Source organism: Botrytis porri (assembly GCF_014898465.1).
Source record: "Botrytis porri strain MUCL 3234 chromosome Unknown BPOR_008, whole genome shotgun sequence".
Taxonomy (NCBI): Eukaryota; Fungi; Ascomycota; class Leotiomycetes; order Helotiales; family Sclerotiniaceae; genus Botrytis; species Botrytis porri.
The window spans coordinates 1,302,993-1,321,838 of NW_024066082.1; the positions used below are offsets into that span (position 1 = coordinate 1,302,993).

An 18,846-nucleotide genomic window follows, 5' to 3' on the forward strand; every position below is an offset into this window, starting at 1 on the left:
CTTATGAGATATTTGAGGTCAACTATTAAACAGAAACTACGTTTTGGGCCTGGGGGAGTTCAATCAGATATTTGCAAAGAATATGACCTCCTACAACGCACCATCAAAGTATACACCGACGCAGACTGGGCAAGCGATAGAACCGATCGAAAAAGCATCTCTGGTGGGGTAGTAATGTTCTATGGTGGACCAATCTCATGGGCAAGCAAGAAGCAGACATCTGTAGCTACATCTAGTACAGAAGCTGAGTACATTTCCATGGCGATGTTCACCAAACAAGGGCAATGGGTAGCCCAACTCTTGAGGGACTTAGAGCGACCACAGTATATCGGGAGCAACAGCGGAGTTCAAATGCTCGGAGACAACCAAGGAGCGCTAGCGTTAACCAAGAACCCACATCTACACGAGCGATCAAAGCATATTGACATATGTCACCACTTCATTCGAGATCTCACAGAAAAACATCTAGTCAATACCAGCTATGTCAATACAAGTGATATGGCTGCAGATGGATTAACAAAACCATGCGCAAGGGTGATATTTGAGAGATTCAAGAACATGCTGGGGTTTCAAAGAGAGTAAGCTCTTTGGGAGAGTATTGGAAGTTGTGGTATGTGCTCCAAAATCGACTAAATCGACCAAATTGACCAAATCGACCAAAATCACTGAATCCACCCATTTCACCTATTTCATCAGATTCATTGGATTCATCTTACGTCGAATTTATCAAAAAAAAAAAAAAAAAAAAAAAAAAAAAAAATAATGATTTCAAGAAAATCACGTGGAATAACAGATAAGCTTAAGGTCTGTTCGCATACGATCGGATTTTGATGGTCTACCATATTAAAACAGTAACCCTACGATCAAGGAATAACGAATTTCGAAGCAATCAGTTATTGGGCGTATAAAAGGAATTTTAAAGAAACTAACTACTGAAGCTGAGAGAGTAAGCTCTCTGGGGGAGTGTTGGAAGTTGTGGCACGTGCTCTAAGCTACTGTGCATATATCACTTCCACTTCGTAGTTAGATTTTACCTTAGTACAATTAATCTACATAGTCAATAATACATGCATTCCACTGGCCTGCTCCTTTATTGTGAACAACTTTTGTATTTGTAGAGGAGATGTATTGGTTTTTGCTTTTAATAAAGGATTTTAAACTAAATATTCTATATTATTAATGTTGTTCATATTTAACTTTTCTTGATGTATATTGTTACGATGGTCTGCCACAATAGACGTCACGTGACCCCGACGCTTAGGTAACCGGATCAGAGGGATCATTAGTGATCCAGTTGATCGGATCAGAGGGATCATTTGTGATCCGACTGAGCACAGAGAACGAAGGTCTATATAAAGGAATGGGTTTCATTACAGTGTAGAGCTTCGTGCTCAAGATCAATCATTAGTTTCATACTATAGTTACGAGAATTGCAACCAGTTACAACCTTATTGAATTCCTACTTGAAGTCTAGTCTAAACCACCTCGAGAGATCTCTAGCCACTTCCACGTGACCCTAGAGGCAGCTCCCGTAACATATATTATGTTTTGTAAATGCTTTAAATGTGTTGTTATAATTGTTCTTGTATTGATTAAATGTTATTGTTTCTTATAACTAATCTATTCTGGGATTATATACCTTTAATTATGGTATTCCTAAGATGATCTGTTGTTGGCCTAATAGTATAATATCAAGTTATATAATCTTCAAATGTTAGGTTATATTTATTTGTATTAGTTGTATCTTTTATAAAACATTTCCATTAGATTTTACTAGCTGTTTATCAATTAGCTATAATTGATAAAGGTTTTGTTTCTTCTAGAATAGGATTTTTAAGTACTTTATAGCTTCTAATATAATAAAATTTCCTATAATTTCTAAATCTATTATAATTTGTTGTATTTATTCATTTATTTTGATTTTATAATATATTTGTTCTACTTATTTTGTAACATTTAGTTATAATATAATTTGCTCATTTTCGTTATTCTAAATAATCTTATCCTCTAATATTACCCACTAAGGCTCTTCTTCTTCTAGATAAATGGTACTGATTTCTAATCTGATCTTATCATCAAGTAAATCCTTTTATAAAGTATATCAACACATTCTTTAGATTATTCTTATTATTATCTTTACCATTAATAATGATAGTATAATCTAAACCTGAACATAATACTCTTTTTTAACCTTTTTGTAAAGAAATAGAATCTGATTTTTATTGTTCTCTGATATATAATAATAAAAGATTTCCCATAACTCCCCTTAATTTAACCATTTTAAATATTTATTATTAATTCTTTTCAAAAAGAATGAATTTGTAATAATTCTGAATTATAGGATTTAGTATTGGTTGATATACTGAATCTTATAAGTTTTACTCTTTTCAATATTCATTATATTAAGGTTATAATTGATAATTCCTTCATTAATATTTTCAAATCTTTAGATATAATAATTCCATTAATCGATTTGTCAAATAATCCATAATTCTTTTAATCACGGATCTTTATTTACCCATAAAAGGTATTCGATTTTTTCTTCTTTTTCGAGCTTTTCTTTATAAGCTAATAATAACATAACTAGCCCTGTCATACTAACAGTATATAATTGTAATATGAAGATAGTATTAAGTTAATCTTTATTAAACTTATTCTTAAAGTTGCCCTTCTGTTACGACGGCATCCAATATACCGCGTCACATGGTCAGGAAGTCACGTGATGGACCTAGAGGATCTAAGGGATCGAAGAATAAACATCTAGATCCATAGGATCCAGAGGATCCAGACAAGACAGAACTGTAGGTTCTGCAGAGCAGGAAGGTCTATATAAGAGAACAGATTTGATTACAATGTAGAGCTTCGTGCTCAAGAACAATCATTAGTTTCATTACTATAGTTACGAGAATTGCAACCAGTTACCAACCTTATTGAATTCCTACTTGAAGTCTAGTCTAAACCACCTCGAGAGATCTCTAGACACTTCCACGTGACCCTAGAGGCAGCTCCCGTAACACCTTCTTACCCCCTGTTTTCTTACTTCAACATTCTACTACCCAATACCTTACTTTTCTATATTCAAAGTATAAGTTATTTTCTTATCTTCATTTCTTTTCTAAATTATCATTCCCGTTTTTATAATATATAGCATCAAGTTTTATAAGGTTTTTATATCTTTATAAATTATAATATAATCTTCCCTCATTCTTATAATAACACTTTTGCTTTTGATTTCCTTAGAATTTGTATAATCTTTAACTTTATTGATATTAGTAAAGATAATCATTTAATTCAATAAAATCTTAAATTAGATTGTTCAAGTTTACACTTTCAATAAATCTTTCTAACTTTAATCTAACTTCTAATTTAAATCCTTTATAATAATAATTCATAATAACAATTTCATCCTACTTAATCGTTTTTATATATCTTCGGAATTCTGTAGTATACTTCAATACTAATTCTATTTATTTAAAATTAAAGATCTTATCTTCTACTATTTCTAGCTCATCAGAATTCCCAAAGATTCTATGAATTTCTATCTTAAATCCTTTAAAACTATTGAAGATTGTTCGAGTAAGTTACATACAATCTTATTTATCATACTCGAAATAATCTTACAAATATAATTAAATCCATTTGTTTGCTTTTTCTTTAAGATAGAATACAATTTATACACTCTTGGATTTTGTAGTTATGAATTTATTCTTATTGAATTAGAAATAGATTTTTAACTATAAGAGAAAAGTATCGAGTTTTTATTAACTATCTTGATACTTATCTAATAAAACAATCTTAAAGGTTTCATTAATAATGATTTTTTATAAAGTATCAATTATTTCAATATTGTTAATATTTACTACTAATACAAATTGTCCTATAGAAATATTTCTAATTGCTATATTTCAGCAATAAATTATCAAATCAATATTTGAAGTAAAAAGAATACTCAAAATGTTACAGAAACTACCTCTAAAATCACATAAAAATATCTAGAATTCTTTCAAAGTAATTTCAATTAAACTTCAAATAGGAATTCAATAAGATTATAATTAATTATAATTCTTATAACTATAATAATAAAACTAATAATTATTCTTAAGTACAAAGCTCTATATTATAATGAAACTTATTTCCTTATATAAATCTTTATCCTTCTTAAACAACTAGAATAACCAAATACTCCTAAAACACTATCGTTCCTAAAGTATCCATCACAAAACACTAATCCTATAACTCTTAATATCCTAACTTATTCTTTTGTTTTGAAACTAATCCCCTAGGATATTACTAATCCTAATAAAGCCTTCTTACTTATTATATTCTGTCTTTCCTAGAACCTATTGTCCTAAAAACTATATCCTATGTTTCTAAAGTATCTTATGACTAATACTATATACATGCCTGAGGCTTTCCTAAATGCCTAGCGTCCCCTGGTATACTACAGCTGAATCACCGAGGCTTATAGTACCATTATAGCCTATACGTTAATGATTCTATAGCCTGTTACTAATCCGTTGTAACAAATAATGGCTTTTTATATCAATTTCAATAAATCAGAGTACTTTGATAATTTATAGAATTTAGTTTTAATTTGTTTTAGTTGTTTTTTTATATTCAGTTTTGTATGTATATCATTTGATTCAATATTATATAATTCCTTATCAACTTTTACTTTTTTTATACCTATATATAATTCAAAACCATATTCTTCGAATTTTGTAGTGTATTTATGTGATTTATGTATAGAATAAATATTATCAATTATTGATCAGATTAAGTTGTATTTTATATATGATATTGTAAAAGGTAATGAAACTAATTCGAATAAAAAATGATATCGAAATTCGATGTTTTGTAGTAGTAAAGGTAGGTGATTCATTTCGATTTAGAGATAAAAAGAAAATATAATTTATGAACCTTGTATTGAGGTATAAGGTTTTAAATAAGTTTTGTAGTATCCTTTTGTATATGTATAAAAACCTAATCTTGAACGTGCTTTATTTCAATTCCTAATTAGGTTTAAGTTCAATTAGCGTATCGCTATTTCAATCGCTCTCCTTAAAATAGGGGTGGCCCGAAAGTAGGGTGGTCGATTTACCTACACATTCAACAGACGATGTGATGGTAATAGCGGGAGATTACATAAGCGAAGGAGTTCACCATTCTGCGGCGGTTCTGAATGAAGACATGCAACAGATGACCTTTTTTGGTCACGAGAAGATCATGTGAGTCTTTCCAATTTCCAATGTTCGATAATTAGCCGTTTTACGCAGCAGCCAATTCTTCTCTTCTCTTTCATCAAACATAGGTATATCCTGGGCATTCTGGGTAAAGTACCCGGAATTTCCAAAAAGCCAATTTATGAAGGGTGTTGTAACTCAGCCCCTCAGCTTTGCCTTGGTATTGGCAATAGAGTTTATCTCAAGAGCGTAACGTACGGTTACCTGTTCGGCTTGCGAATGTTTTGTCCTTCGTCCCAGCTGATTTGACTCCATGTAATCCAGATGGAAGGAGCAAGACGACGGCGCGATTATTTTGCAGGGTTACAAGCGGGGAAGGTAATCTTACATACTTTGTACATGTATGAAAGCCAAGCACTTGAGGGGTTTTGTAGTATCGTGCCGTCGCCTTTTACCTAACGTTGTTGCGGGAAAATAGACATCTCAAGAACGTGGAGGTTAGTTTGGCCAATTACGATATTTGTGACATGAGACGAAAAAGTAAGATTATAATAAGTGCTCAGGTTGCTGCAACTTATTTCGTTTGCACCACATTTGTTTCTTTTCTTCTCAACTTGAGGTAAATAATTGTCAATGTTCAAGATGCTGGTTTCTTCAACTGTTGCGGTTTTGTCGCTTCTATGTGTACAAGCAACCGCGATTTCACCAAGAGATTTGGCTGAAAGTTACAATAATCTTGATTCCTTCATTGCTTCTGAGAGAAAAATTGCCCTTCAGGGTGTTCTCAACAATATTGGACCAGATGGGTCGAAAGCATCAGGAGCAGGCAATTATGTCATTGCAAGTCCTTCGAAGGCCAACCCTGATTGTGAGAGAGACTACCGTTGTGTTTCCAAGGCAAATCAGGCTAATTGAACCCAGACTTTTATACCTGGACGCGAGATTCGGCGTTGACGTTAAAAATGCTTGTTGATGAATTTATCTTTGGCAATCGTGCACTCCAACCTCAAATTGAGAAATACGTCAAAGCTCAAGCCATCCTTCAAACTGTCACGAATCCTTCTGGCACATTTCTTCCTAATGGTCTAGGACTCGGTGAACCTAAATACGAGGTTGATGGTACTCGATTTAATGGTGGTATGTAATATTCAGAAGTAATTTCAGGCACCCGCTAACATTCCCCAGCATGGGGTAGACCCCAACGTGATGGTCCAGCTCTTCGTGCCATCGCTCTAATGGCCTATAGCAATTGGTTGATAAACCATAGTCAGCTTCAAAGAGCCAAGCTAGTCATATGGCCTATCATCGCAAATGACTTATCATATATTGGCGAGTACTGGAACGAGACCGGATATGATTTATGGGAAGAAGTTCTGGGATCTAGTTTCTTTACCTTACAAAATCAGCACCGTGCTTTTGTTGAGGCCGGGAATCTGGCCAATAAGCTCGGTGTTGAATCTCCAGGATATCTCAATGCATTAGAAGCTCTATGTTTCCTCAATCAGAGTTTTTGGAACGGAGAATATATCGTCTCGAACATAAATACTAATAACAGAAGAACCGGGCTAGACGGGGCCTCTATTCTTGGATCGATTTCTATCTTCGATATTGATGGATCTTGTGATAGTCCAAATTTACAACCTTGTAGTAGCAGAGCGTTGTCTAATTTTAGGGCAGTTGTGAATAGCTTCCGAATTTATGGTATCAATGCTGGTATCAAAAACAACTCAGGCGTCGCTGTTGGAAGATATGCCGAAGATGTTTATCAAGGAGGAAACCCATGGTATTTCCTTCCACCCCCTGCGGATCATTACGCTTGAGGCTAACTTTCGCAGGTACTTACTACTGCTGCTGCAGAATTTCTCTACGATGCTGTTGCACAATGGAAGAATCACAAAAAACTCACCGTCGATTCAACATCCATCAATTTCTTCCGCGATCTTTACCCATCCATAAAACTTAAGAGTTACACAAATAGGGATAACGAGTTTAGCAAAATTCTTAACGTCGTAACAACTTACGCTGACTCTTTTGTCGCAATTGCTCGAAAATATACACCCAGCAATGGATCTCTAGCCGAACAATTCGACCGCAACACAGGAGCCCCCATTTCCGCCAATGACCTAACATGGAGTTACGCAGCATTTGTCACCATGGCTCAAAGACGTTCCGGTCAATATCCTGCCAGTTGGGGAAGTGCGGCAGCAGCAGTTCCACCCCCAAATTGCGCATCTTCATCTTCTCAAGGAGTGTATGTTCCAGCCATTGCAGCAGGGGCCCCAAATGTAACGGTAACATGTCAATATCCAGTGCGATTCTATGTTAATGCTACAACATATTATGGCGAAAATCTTTACATTATTGGAAATTCCACGGATTTGGGAGCATGGAATTTGAACAGTGCGTTACCTATGAATGCAGGGATGTATACGACGGATAACCCTATTTGGTATGTGGATGCGCAATTGACGGCTGGAGAGCCGGTTAGTTACGTTTATGTGAGGGAACAAGATTGCGGTCAAGCTCCGATTTATGAGACGAAGAATAGAACAAGTGTGGTTCCGGAATGTGGCACTGGTGGGTCGACGATCAGACGTGATGTGTGGGTGGGCAGTGGAGGAAGTAGTGGAAGGTGTTAGATGGAATTGGATTGTTGACACTTTATGTATGAGTAACTTTTAGTTTCGATTGTGGGTGTTGATCAAATTCTTACAACGAGTCGCAATCCTCAACGTGAAGAAGATCAGTGCAGTACACGAGCAACTTGTAGGAAGTCTAGATTGGTAATCCCTCATTATCATTCTACTCCCTTCAGATAGTTCTGCTTTTCTCTCGAAATTACCCCACATCTTTTTTAAATTATCATCTTTATCCTCCCAAACCTATCCGTCGTTTACCTGGTTATGAGTGTGATTCATCGCTTCATCATTCATCTCTTATCTTGAACATTTGAGTAGGATCCAAGGGAATCTCAGTCTTTCTTGTTGGATGAACTCAAACTCGTCTGGTGAAGCCGAAAAGGACGTCGTTGTTATATAAGTATCGCTAATTTCAATCGTCGGTGATTGATGTCGGGTTGGAGGCTATATTGGTTGTCTCATTGTCGGCCTGTGGTTTAGTTTACACGAGCTTTTTCCCCGTGAAATCATCGAAAATTCTGTGTGAACGCCCTGAGAATGTGACGGTAACAACTTATTGTGCCGTTTGATCTGGGGGAGCCTAGGGGCCCAACTAGAGGGGGAGGGGAAAAGTCAAAGATTCTCAGCGAAAGAGAGAGGTAATTAAGATTCTAGACTAGCATGTGTTTCTGAGAGAGAGAAACACATAGCTAGTGACAACACATGATATTCTGTGGCCTAGTTTCGCCTCACGGGAGTAGTTCTCAGATCAAAGTGAAGCTTGCTTTCTTCAGTCAATCTTGTTGTCTATTGTCATACTTGCATCTCATGGCATCTCAATCTCTCCTAGCTCTCGAAGTTGTCATCGCCCAACCGTTGTCGTTGATTCATGATTTATCGTCACACCATTAAATTTAGTCACTAATTAAAAAACTGTCAAATCCTATACCCTACGCCCAACAACTAATAGGTTGACTGAATCTACTTTTTCTCGTTCTCATTGAAATCATAGTTCTCACCATATCCCTAGAATCTCTTTTGATTACAGAAGCTTAGACTATGGGGAATCAAACGGCTTTTATGTTGCTATCTTGCTTGTTTGTTCAAAGTATTCGTGGGGTTATATCAATTGAATGTTGTGTTGTGGCTTATTAGGACATAACGCGCCAAGGAAAGAAAGAGTTAGATAGGGAAAAAAAGGGGGAGGTTGTTAATGGGCCAATGTGATTAGCTCAGTGAACCTGCTATTCTTACCCTGTAGTCACAATAAACCGAAGGAATAAGGTGAGTGCGGCATTCAATTCGTTGAAGAAAGCGCATGATTTTTTATACAGTGGCTATAAAACCTCAACAATTTTATTGTTCTCTTCAATAGTTGAATCAAATTGTAGACTCGAAAATGATGGATAGGAGTGTGAAACTCACCTCAACTTTACCAGATATATCTATCTGTCGTTTTGATCTTCCTTCACGAAAACAAGGTGGTTTTTGGCTTTAATTTTCATTTGATATCATCCCAGACTTTCACTGTCACGCACCTGTTTTGATTTCGATGTCGTTGTCATCTCCCTATCTTTGTTACCATCTCTTGTTATTAAATTTATTGTTGACTTTCGTACTTGTTGGTCTCATTTGCAGTAGCATCATAACTCTTGTAAAGGATGAAGTATTGAGAAGATGGTTAGTCTGATTGCAAGCAATCATACCATTTTTGTCGCCAGATTTTAGTTCGGTTCTGACAAAATGGAGAGTACCAGGGCCTTATATAAGCAAGAAGATACTAATGGATTGACCAATAAATTTCAAGCGAATGCTAGTTCTTTTAGGAAGGATCTCGAGATTCTGGAATAGATCAATTAGATGGAGGGTGATGGTGTGTCTATGCAAATGAGGGGCTTTTAGGAGGTGTATGTAATATTCAATATTATGGTTTGTTTCTAGACGAGGAAAATTACGCCTTTCTGAGCCTTCTCGGGACATTGGATACGTTGCGGCGCATGATCTGTGTTTTGGAATTTTGTTCTTTGGGTGAGTTTTTATACTTGAAGGCCCTTGATTGCTCTCCTTAATTTTTTGGACTCTAGTGTTGTCAACTCTTACTCCTGTCAATACTATAATATTGTTATTGTTTTCAACCATTGTAGACGCTATCAGCGGAAGTATTAGTTGTGCATCAAGCGTATTTCAGCATTCATTTCATATAGAACCTCCACAAATGCCAGCGCTTCGTTCCTTGTTATTGTGTATTATTAATCTTTACCTCCGCTAACATATCTTCATCGTGTCGTCCCCCTAACAAGAATTTTTTGAAAACGCAGTGGCTTTTGAGGGATGATGTTTTTCTAAGTGACTTTGCAATAACAAAACCTGAGGCGAGTGAGTCACCCAATAACAGCATAAAATTCACCTTTGTCGGCTACAAAACAAACCTTCACTGAAAAGGGGCAATGAGGAGACAGATCAATCAAATAAAATATGGATCTGCGTATCTTACCGCTCACTTCTTTCAAATCAAACAACATGAGATGTGGCCAAACTCCAAGGAATGGAAACAACTGAGTAAAGCTTCTAGCCGAAATTATAAATGCTGGAGTGTTTTTCAATTCTCTATCTCACTAATTTACCCAAAGGGCTTTCCCAACAAAGAAAGAGTGATAGCGAACACCCTCCATCTTTTTTACCTGCAGAATTTCTCCTCCCTAGGCTTCGACCCGAGGTGAGCATTCTCCCCCGTATTTTCCAATTGCATCGGTCAAAGCATTTGATCAACCAGAACACTTTGCTATCTTCATTCGAGAGAATAAGGTCTGCTAGGGAAGTGTTTCAATTCCATTGTTGCTGATCGCAGACACCGTTTTTCTTCAGATAATTTTCGAGAGTTGAGTGGAGCGATGGGGTTCGCTTTACTTTTTCGTAAGAGCTGGATTCTTCCGTTTCTTTGCCTTTTCCGCTAGTACTTGGCCTGGGGCGTCTGGATTCATTGGCTCTGGGGAAGCTCGTAGAGGTTTCTTCATAATTTGTGTTTTTGGGGCTTGATCACTGCGGTCAGAAGGGTCCTCTCGAATGGGGTCTGGACAAAAAGACGTTGATCTTGTTGGTTTGTAGGAAGCTTTGCCTTGGGTAGAGCCTGGATTAGAACTGCTGTTCTGTCGAGAACTACTTTTTGGTTTGGGTGCTGGCATTGTTTTCGAGTTTATCTGGAGTTTATAATGTGGTTTTACTTATAAAGAATAAACGACTTGTAGATAGTCTGCGCTAAGATGAAGAATCTATGAGTATGTATCTGAATGTGGGCTGCTTGGTGTAGATATTTATAGTTTTACATTTGGATGGAACCTAGGAGATGTGCTTGAAGCGAAAAAAGCTAGAAATTCAGTTACCTACAAGGCAGTTAGAGCTGGGGCTCGCTAAGGGTGGATTGTGTACTCTTACCACAGTTTCCCTTCAAGACCAGACCAGACCCATGACCCGGCCCGTGAAGGAACGAAAATTGATCCTCAAGAACTGGAATTAGGTATCTATAGTTATTATTTTACGAAATTAGGAACTTATAACCATTTTCTACTCGAATTAAAGGATTTAGATTTGGATTCTGAGCATAAAATGTGGGGCTGGAAATCTGAGTTGAATACTGGTGATCAAGATCTAGGTTTGTAAGTCTTCGATTTAGAATTTGGAAGTCGAAAAACGAAATCAATCTAGTCAATTTACAATCAAATATCTAAAAATAGAAAAACGATTCTATCCACCAAATGTTTTAGTAAACAATAGACCCAAACCCTTCAACTGCGAAGGAACATTTTGTCTAACCCAGCCCGAGTCAGCCGATGGTCGTCAATAGCCGACCGTTTTACCCGACCTATCTAGACCACCTTACGTTAAAATCTTGGGAGTACATACCAATCTTGGATTGAAGGCCCAGATGAAGGATCTGTATAGAGGTTACGATTAATTGGAGTTTGAACATCGACGTAAAAATGTATTTTCTTGGAAAGGGGAAGTGCAGCTCCTATCCTATTCAATTTGGCCATGTATCCTATGGCGACACTGCGATATCTCGTTGTATTTGGTTGTCTCTCGAATTTTAGGTGTGAATATGTAGGGATCACATGAAGAGCGCAGAAATCTATCATTCTTCTGGTCAGGGCGAAAGGATTCCTGCTCGCGTGACCTTTTGTAGCTGAAATTTCTGGACCTTCCTGAGTGGTTCAAGATCAATCACTCATGTTTCTTCCTCTAGTTTGACCACTCCGTCCCTTACCTGCGAGCTTCTGTCCCCTCTATTCTCACCCTCACATCGAAGATGCTACACTTCCAGTCATTCTACCTGCTTTGATTGTTTATGAAGGTCCGCTGATATGAAATGGAACTGCCAGACAGCAGTTATAACTGCGTAGAGGTCATATAAAGAACGTCTTTGCCAATAATTGAAGAGAAAAGATAAGTGTTGGCCGAAAATCGTCGCAAAAGAAACCCTATTTCGATGAAGAGTTCGAAATAGATCAAAAGACCGCAAGAAGTTACCTGTAAGTGCTCATCGAATCACATCGAAAAGATTAAACTATTAGAGAAATGCCAATCTGATGTAAAATTCAAAAAGGCAATGTCATCGCGTTCACGGTGGAATTCCATGATATAGCATCTGTAAGGTTATTGTTGGGACAGGGATCATGTGACTACGCTAGCGTTGACGCTAGCGTCTTCCGACACTACAGTAATACGTTTCGTAGCCCTAGCTTTTAGAACCTCAAGCAATATAACAACAGTGTGAACCATAGTACTATATTGACTTCACCATCCCCATGGTGATACCAACAGTTATATTGGTAATCCATGCGCCGAGATTACAGTTGTGAGTGAGAAACTATCACCCCTTGGCTAATTTCTATTGACCTCTTGTCTAGAAAAACCATTGCGATATGATAATATTCTGATCTGAAAGTTCTGTCACAACTTTAGTCAACTTTTGTTCATTGAATTGTGTATCAGGCTCACAAATTTGAAAGATTAAAAATGGATATTTGCGAACGAGATAAATCGAGATCAATTCTTGTTAACATCTTACAACATACTTGATAAATGCGCAGAGTAATGATCGTGCTGTTTTGTTTTCAAAATACTGTAAATAAGCAAGTGTAGATGCAGAAGTGGAGGGCATCATTTTATAAGCTCAAACTCCACACCTAGGGTTACAGGACTGTAATCGTTCTTGTAGCCTCATCGAAGACTCGTTCCAATCTATTTGATCACGCATATGAAACATCAATCCCAAGACCTTCAGAGGTGTATATAGAAACTTCGGCAGCATTCTGCGTCAGCTTACGGACTACCCCATGATACTCCATTCTATCAAACTGCAAGCGAATACGAAACACATAACACCGACTGAAACACAAATCGCCATCAACATGTGGCAGGCTGTCGAAGAGTTTCGGATCATCGCCCTGGCTATAATTGTACCGTCAAGGTATTGTGAATAAGTGGTGGTGCAAACATATGTAATGTTTGTGTTGCCAGATCACGTATAATGTGGGGGACCATGTCAAGTACCGAAAGTTGCAGTGAGGCGTCAAGCGGAGCTCCGTTCTCTTGAAAGACTATTTGACAGGGTAGCCCATGTGCATGCTTGAGTGGGAATGTGGTATGGATATAACCAATCAATTGTGCTGCTTGACTGGGCGAGCCTGCCAAGCGCAGATTTGTTGAGAAGGCTTGGGATATTAACTACACAGGTCACAGAAAATGTGAAGAGGTTGAGGAACATGGTCTTGTTCATGCGAAGTTCGAACTGAATGAAGCGAGGAGGGAAAAAGGAGAGCGAGAATCATGTTTACGATGCAGTCTTGACAGACTCCAATGTCAAGGTGAGTTTGTGTCATCCGCCTGACTATGCGTGTGATATAGTTCTCTATGATATCAAGCTATGAGTTCTTTAGCCCCAACCTATTCTTTTATGATGATTGCTGCCGAATCGTGTCATAAACCAAGAGTCTCTTATTATGGCGACTTCTTAAAAGCATACGAGGCTTGTATCAATTTTGGTTTCTTTCAAAATAAGATTGCATGTTGTTCGCCGAAAGGATAAGTATGTACCGGGAATACATGCCCGGCATGGCGGGGTACGCAATGCGGGAAGAAAATGTGGTTGATTGCAGCCCGTGACAAGCCATCCCAATTATCTACGTTTGTATGAGAGAACTCAGGATTTAATGTGCAGATAACTTCCTGTTATTCTCATGTTTGTTCGCAAATTTCTTATCTTTCACTTACGAACCCCGAAAGTTTTCGAACATAAATCATTCCTCCGAAATCTCCTACTTTCAACAGGTAACTTGGACTGGGCCAGTAACGCATCTTTCAAAATTGCGACCATGCGTATCAATATTTTGGTGATGGTGGCCAGCCTTTGCACTGTGGTGTTTGCGAATTATCCATCGGATGATAATCAAGATGCTGTCGTCGATTACCCAATTAATCCAAGCCAGGCTGGTGTACCGGACGTTGCATTGGACGCAAGTCAGGCGGCTGTAGTGTAAGTTTCCCATGGATCCACGTCAATTCTTCCCCCTTCTGCTTTCCTCTTCTTTCACCTCCGCCGAAAGGCTTACAACTGACACTCATATATCAATGCAGCTCTGGTATAGTCTCCAGTCTCTCTGCTCTCTCCACTGCCCTCGACATCCCCTCATCCCTTGCCTTCGAACTTTCCAACATTCCCAGCTCAGCCTCAACCCTTGGATACTCTCCAACAGGGGTTTCGCAACTAGACGAACAACTTTCTGGTACCAACAAGCCGGATTGGTATACCTCACTATCTCCAGACGCAAAATCCTATGTCGATAATGCTGTAAGCATACTAGACAGTGTGTACAGTCTCGAGAGTATCTTAACCACTGCCACTGTTTGGAAAACTACACCTGTCGGAGTAGTAGGCGGTACGACGGCAACACCGCTTAGTACTTGGGAGTCGACATGGGCGAGTAGTACTAAGTTTGGTGATTGGGAGTCGTCGTGGACGAGTCATACCGGGGATGCCAGTCGGGGCTCGTCATGGACAAGAAGTACCGGAGCTGACAACTGGAGCTCCTCATGGGCGAGTAGTACCGGGGTTGATAACTGGGAATCAACATCGCCTAGCAGTATAAGTTCTAAGGCTGGGGAGTCAGTGTTTGGAAGTAGTACTGTCACTAGGGATAGCACGGCGGCGCAGACGACAGGACCAATTCAGGTGACTACCTCGAACGCGACGCCGGTTATGTACAATTTGAGCCTAGGGTTGGCATTAGCGGTGGCTGTAGGGTTCATTTGCGCTATGTAATGAAGTAAGGCTGGGATGCGTACACATGTAATGAGGTGAAGGTTACTTTCCTTTTGGCTATTGTTCTGTTGTTTGGGTTGAAGTTGGTAGCTATGAATGGATGAGGATACAATAGTGCGAAGCGGGAATTCTCTCTCATTTCTGTTTTGTTCGTGCGTATGAAATGGCACAGTTAGTCCGGTTTTGGTGCAGCGTGATTAGGAGTCAATGTCCGAAGTTCTTCAACAATGAAATTAATGCTAAACACGAGAATCCTCGTCAGCGGGATAAATAACTAATGCTCCTATCCTATCTCTCATTGAAGCTTTTATATAAGTATCATGGGATACGTGATGACGAGTCGTAGTCATGTTCTTTCAAGACTCCACACTCCTCCAATGGATTCTGCAAAGCCTTGGAACTCCCGATGAAAACGGAAGAATTGTCGATATAAACTTACTATTCGTGCTAGAAACATTTGAAACAATCTCGGTTGTCAACTGAATCTGATAGCATACTATAGATCAATGAAATGGCATTTTAAGAAGGGTTCAATCCCGAGGGAATGTTCTTCCAGAATAGATATGCACATTATTGTATCAAACTCCTGTCTTTTCTTGAAACTTCTGTAGATATTGATGTGGCCCAACTTCTTGAAGTCCAAACTTGTACGGCCAGGTTCCTACCTAAAAACTATTCCGGTGAGCTTTCGGGTCGTTGTCGTTCCAAATTCCCCGCGATGTCTCGGATGAATACCGGCGATAGCTCTCCGGCATCACCACCCCACCTTTTCAATTACTGTTGCTCTCAAGATTCAAGACCTCATATGATCAAGAAGGACCAAACAAGCTTCGGTACGTACATTAGACATCTTCCACGTTGATGTTTGCGGCGATTTAAGCTTCAGATCAATCCAGAAGCTTTGAAGGCGCAAGAATGGCAGCAGTAACCAATTCTGATATATCAAGCGTGCCCACCAAGATAGAGGTAATGTTATTGCATCATCATTGTATCCTTACTACTCACTGATACTTTTTACTAGATTGTTGACAAGTTAAAGGCAAGCAGTGGAAATGTTACGTTAGTCTTTGTTGCTCCGTCAATAACATCGATGCTGACACATTTCCCTCAGTACCACATATGGTCTTTCAGACCAAGTCACTCTTCTGCAACATGATTCCGCATTTGCCTCATTGATTGGCGAAGCACCGTCGCATGCACTCCTATTTTCTACCGCTGGCTCGACCAACAACCCTTTCTTTCACGAAGCTTGTGTCCTGTTACCCGACCACGATGAGCTTTATGTCACATCAAACCTCCTACAAGCTACTAGTTCCGCAAACTTCCCAACTATTCTGATATCTAGAATTAAGCTCCATCGCAATGACGACGGAAGTATCAAATCTGCTGAGTGGGCTAAAATGCGTCCACCACCAGGCATTGACATGCCGAATGGTGGTGTTAATTATCAAGATGGTATTCTATTTTGTGCTCAAGGAAATAGAAGCGCAGGCTCAGGTGGTATTTATCATATGCCCAGATCTTCACCTCCGAAACCGATGGTGACGAATTTTCATGGAAGACAATTCAATTCTGTGAATGATGTCGTGGTGGCTAAAGATGGTAGCATTTGGTTTACAGATCCATGTTATGGATGGGAGCAAGATTTCCGATCAAAGCCCAAACTGCCTTGCCAAGTATATAGATTCAATCCCATTACGGGAGATATTAGAGTTGTAGCAGATGGATTTGGTAGACCAAATGGAATTGCTTTCTCACCGGATGAGTCATTGGTTTATATTACGGATACAGATCAGATCCACGGAGATGGAAATGAGGATTTGACGCGGTATGTCTCTTCATCTTACATTATGGATCGTTCACTGACTTCGATCTAGTCCTGCAACTATCTATGCTTTTGATGTTCACATGACATCAGGCGCGCCCTTCCTCGCCAACCGAAGAGTTTTCACATATGCAATCGACGGCTTCCCGGATGGCATCAAATGTGATGTTCACGGTAATGTATACTCTGGCTGCGGCGATGGCGTTGAAGTCTGGAATCCAGCCGGGACTTTGATTGGTACTATTTTAGTTCCTGGCGGCGTAGCAAACTTTTGCTTTGGAAAGAATGGAGAAATGTTCTTGTGCGCCGAACAGAGATTTTGGAGATTACAGTTGGCAAGCACTACAAAAGGCGCATTACTCGGTATCTAGTCATGTTCTGAATTATGGTTTTGGGGGGGAAAAGAATGTGTATTTGAATATTCTAGATGATTTTGAGTATTCATAAGTACTGTTGTGTAACAGATGCGTATTTCTCTGGTGTATTTAATGATTCAGAAATTATTCAAAATTGCCCTCAATGTACGGCATAGAGCCAATCCCTGTTCTGAATCTTCATAACCGCATAGAAACCATACGAGATTTGGATAGAGATTTAAATACCTCTTGAACATTTGACCTTTTCCAGAGGAAAAGCTGAATAGTTTACATCTATCATCACTACAATCCTTAAACCAATAATACACAAAGACAAACGACGAACTACTATCATGTCCAACACAGATATGAATCCACCCTCAAGATTCAAGAGATTTTTATCTTCCCCTCTGCGTTGATCAAACATTGATATAGAGAGCCAGCAGACTCAGCAATCTGTTATCCACAGCTTTCAAGACCCATCTCCTCAAATACACCATAGTACCGATCATCCAAGCTACCAACATTCAAACCACCAATATAGCATCAAAACCCACGATTCTCCCTCATCGTACGCAGTCGAAGGTTATGATATCCAAGATCCCAGTACCCAAAACTTTGCGCATAATTCAAGACGAACCCTCTTCAACACACCCATACAAAGACCTCGCAGCACCAGTAATCCAGAACTTCAATTCACTATTCCCGGAATTTCCACACCAGAGGAAAATAACCCGAGAAGCCAGTCCGGAAACCAAGGCTCTTATTCTATTCACCGAAGATGCAGTGAAGACCGTGACATCAATCTCGAGGGTCAGTATTCCAGCACCCAAAACCCAAGGAATCATTCAAAGTACAATGTAGACAACAATCTTGCAGACAGACATCGCAGAACCAGTGATACCCACGATCAACACTCTACTCTCTACCTCGAAGATCAAGCAAATGACTCACAGAGCACATATTCAACTACTCAAGACGCACATCAAAACACAAACTCAGAACCAACCTGCGCGCTAACACAGAGACCGCGGCGCAGAAGCCATCGAGGAAACGTAACCCCTCCAGCCAAGCCTCTATGCAATTCACAGGATTACACAATCGATGATATGGAAAGCCAGCGTTTCAGAGCCCCAAGATCACCTACTATCACCATCGACCTCGATTTCTCTGGAGTTATGCAGACGCTTCGAAGACCGATAGATTATTTTGGAGGGAATAAGGAGGAGATGAAGGAGATGTGACAATGTGTGCCGAATGAGGATTTGGAGGAAGGGATGGTATGTTTGATTTCTGTCGATTAATCCTTTTGTGTATTGAGATGTGGAATCTTGGAGACAATGCTAATTGATTAATCTTGGTAGTTGGGATGTTATGCCTGGAATCACGAAGATAGAGATTTTTGTGATAGTTGCAGAAGGGTTAGAACGAAAGAAGCGAGGTCGAAATTAGTGGCACTGAAGAGGGCGTTGGGATTTAGAGGCTAGGATAATAGTTTAGAGAGTGGTGTATGGAGAGGAAGTGAAGGCTGAGCGCAATGATCGAT

General features: G+C 39.0%; 4 protein-coding genes across 4 annotated transcripts; 3 read left to right on the plus strand and 1 right to left on the minus strand.

Moving 5' to 3' along the window:
- The first annotated feature begins 5,767 nt into the window (after positions 1 to 5,767).
- EAF01_006511 (uncharacterized protein) lies at positions 5,768 to 7,822 on the plus strand. Its single transcript, XM_038914765.1, has 4 exons — positions 5,768 to 6,051; positions 6,105 to 6,320; positions 6,369 to 6,966; positions 7,019 to 7,822. Exons 1-4 carry the CDS (start codon positions 5,817 to 5,819, stop codon positions 7,137 to 7,139), a joined length of 1,170 nt encoding a protein of 389 aa, XP_038769720.1. The 5' UTR covers positions 5,768 to 5,816; the 3' UTR covers positions 7,140 to 7,822.
- A 2,882-nt stretch (positions 7,823 to 10,704) lies between these two features.
- EAF01_006512 (uncharacterized protein) lies at positions 10,705 to 10,983 on the minus strand (the record flags this gene model as incomplete). The annotated part of the gene is made up of 1 exon (XM_038914766.1): positions 10,705 to 10,983. One exon carries the CDS (start codon positions 10,981 to 10,983, stop codon positions 10,705 to 10,707), a length of 279 nt encoding a protein of 92 aa, XP_038769721.1.
- Positions 10,984 to 14,172: 3,189 nt separating this feature from the next.
- On the plus strand, positions 14,173 to 15,119 carry EAF01_006513 (uncharacterized protein; the record flags this gene model as incomplete). Its single annotated transcript, XM_038914767.1, has 2 exons — positions 14,173 to 14,333; positions 14,435 to 15,119. The coding sequence occupies 2 exons, from the start codon at positions 14,173 to 14,175 to the stop codon at positions 15,117 to 15,119; spliced, it is 846 nt and encodes a 281-aa protein (XP_038769722.1).
- A 915-nt stretch (positions 15,120 to 16,034) lies between these two features.
- EAF01_006514 (uncharacterized protein) lies at positions 16,035 to 18,544 on the plus strand (the record flags this gene model as incomplete). Its single annotated transcript, XM_038914768.1, has 5 exons — positions 16,035 to 16,085; positions 16,141 to 16,178; positions 16,231 to 16,947; positions 16,997 to 17,307; positions 17,736 to 18,544. 5 exons carry the CDS (start codon positions 16,035 to 16,037, stop codon positions 18,542 to 18,544), a joined length of 1,926 nt encoding a protein of 641 aa, XP_038769723.1.
- Between the last annotated feature and the right edge of the window lie 302 nt (positions 18,545 to 18,846).

Coding starts and splice junctions, on each gene's coding strand:
- EAF01_006511 (XM_038914765.1), top strand. CDS start 5,817: ATGTTCAAGATGCTGGTTTCTTCAACTGTTGCGGTTTTGTCGCTTCTA. Junction 6,052..6,104: donor TTCGAAGGCCAACCCTGATT/GTGAGAGAGACT, acceptor AATTGAACCCAG/ACTTTTATACCTGGACGCGA. Junction 6,967..7,018: donor TATCAAGGAGGAAACCCATG/GTATTTCCTTCC, acceptor TAACTTTCGCAG/GTACTTACTACTGCTGCTGC.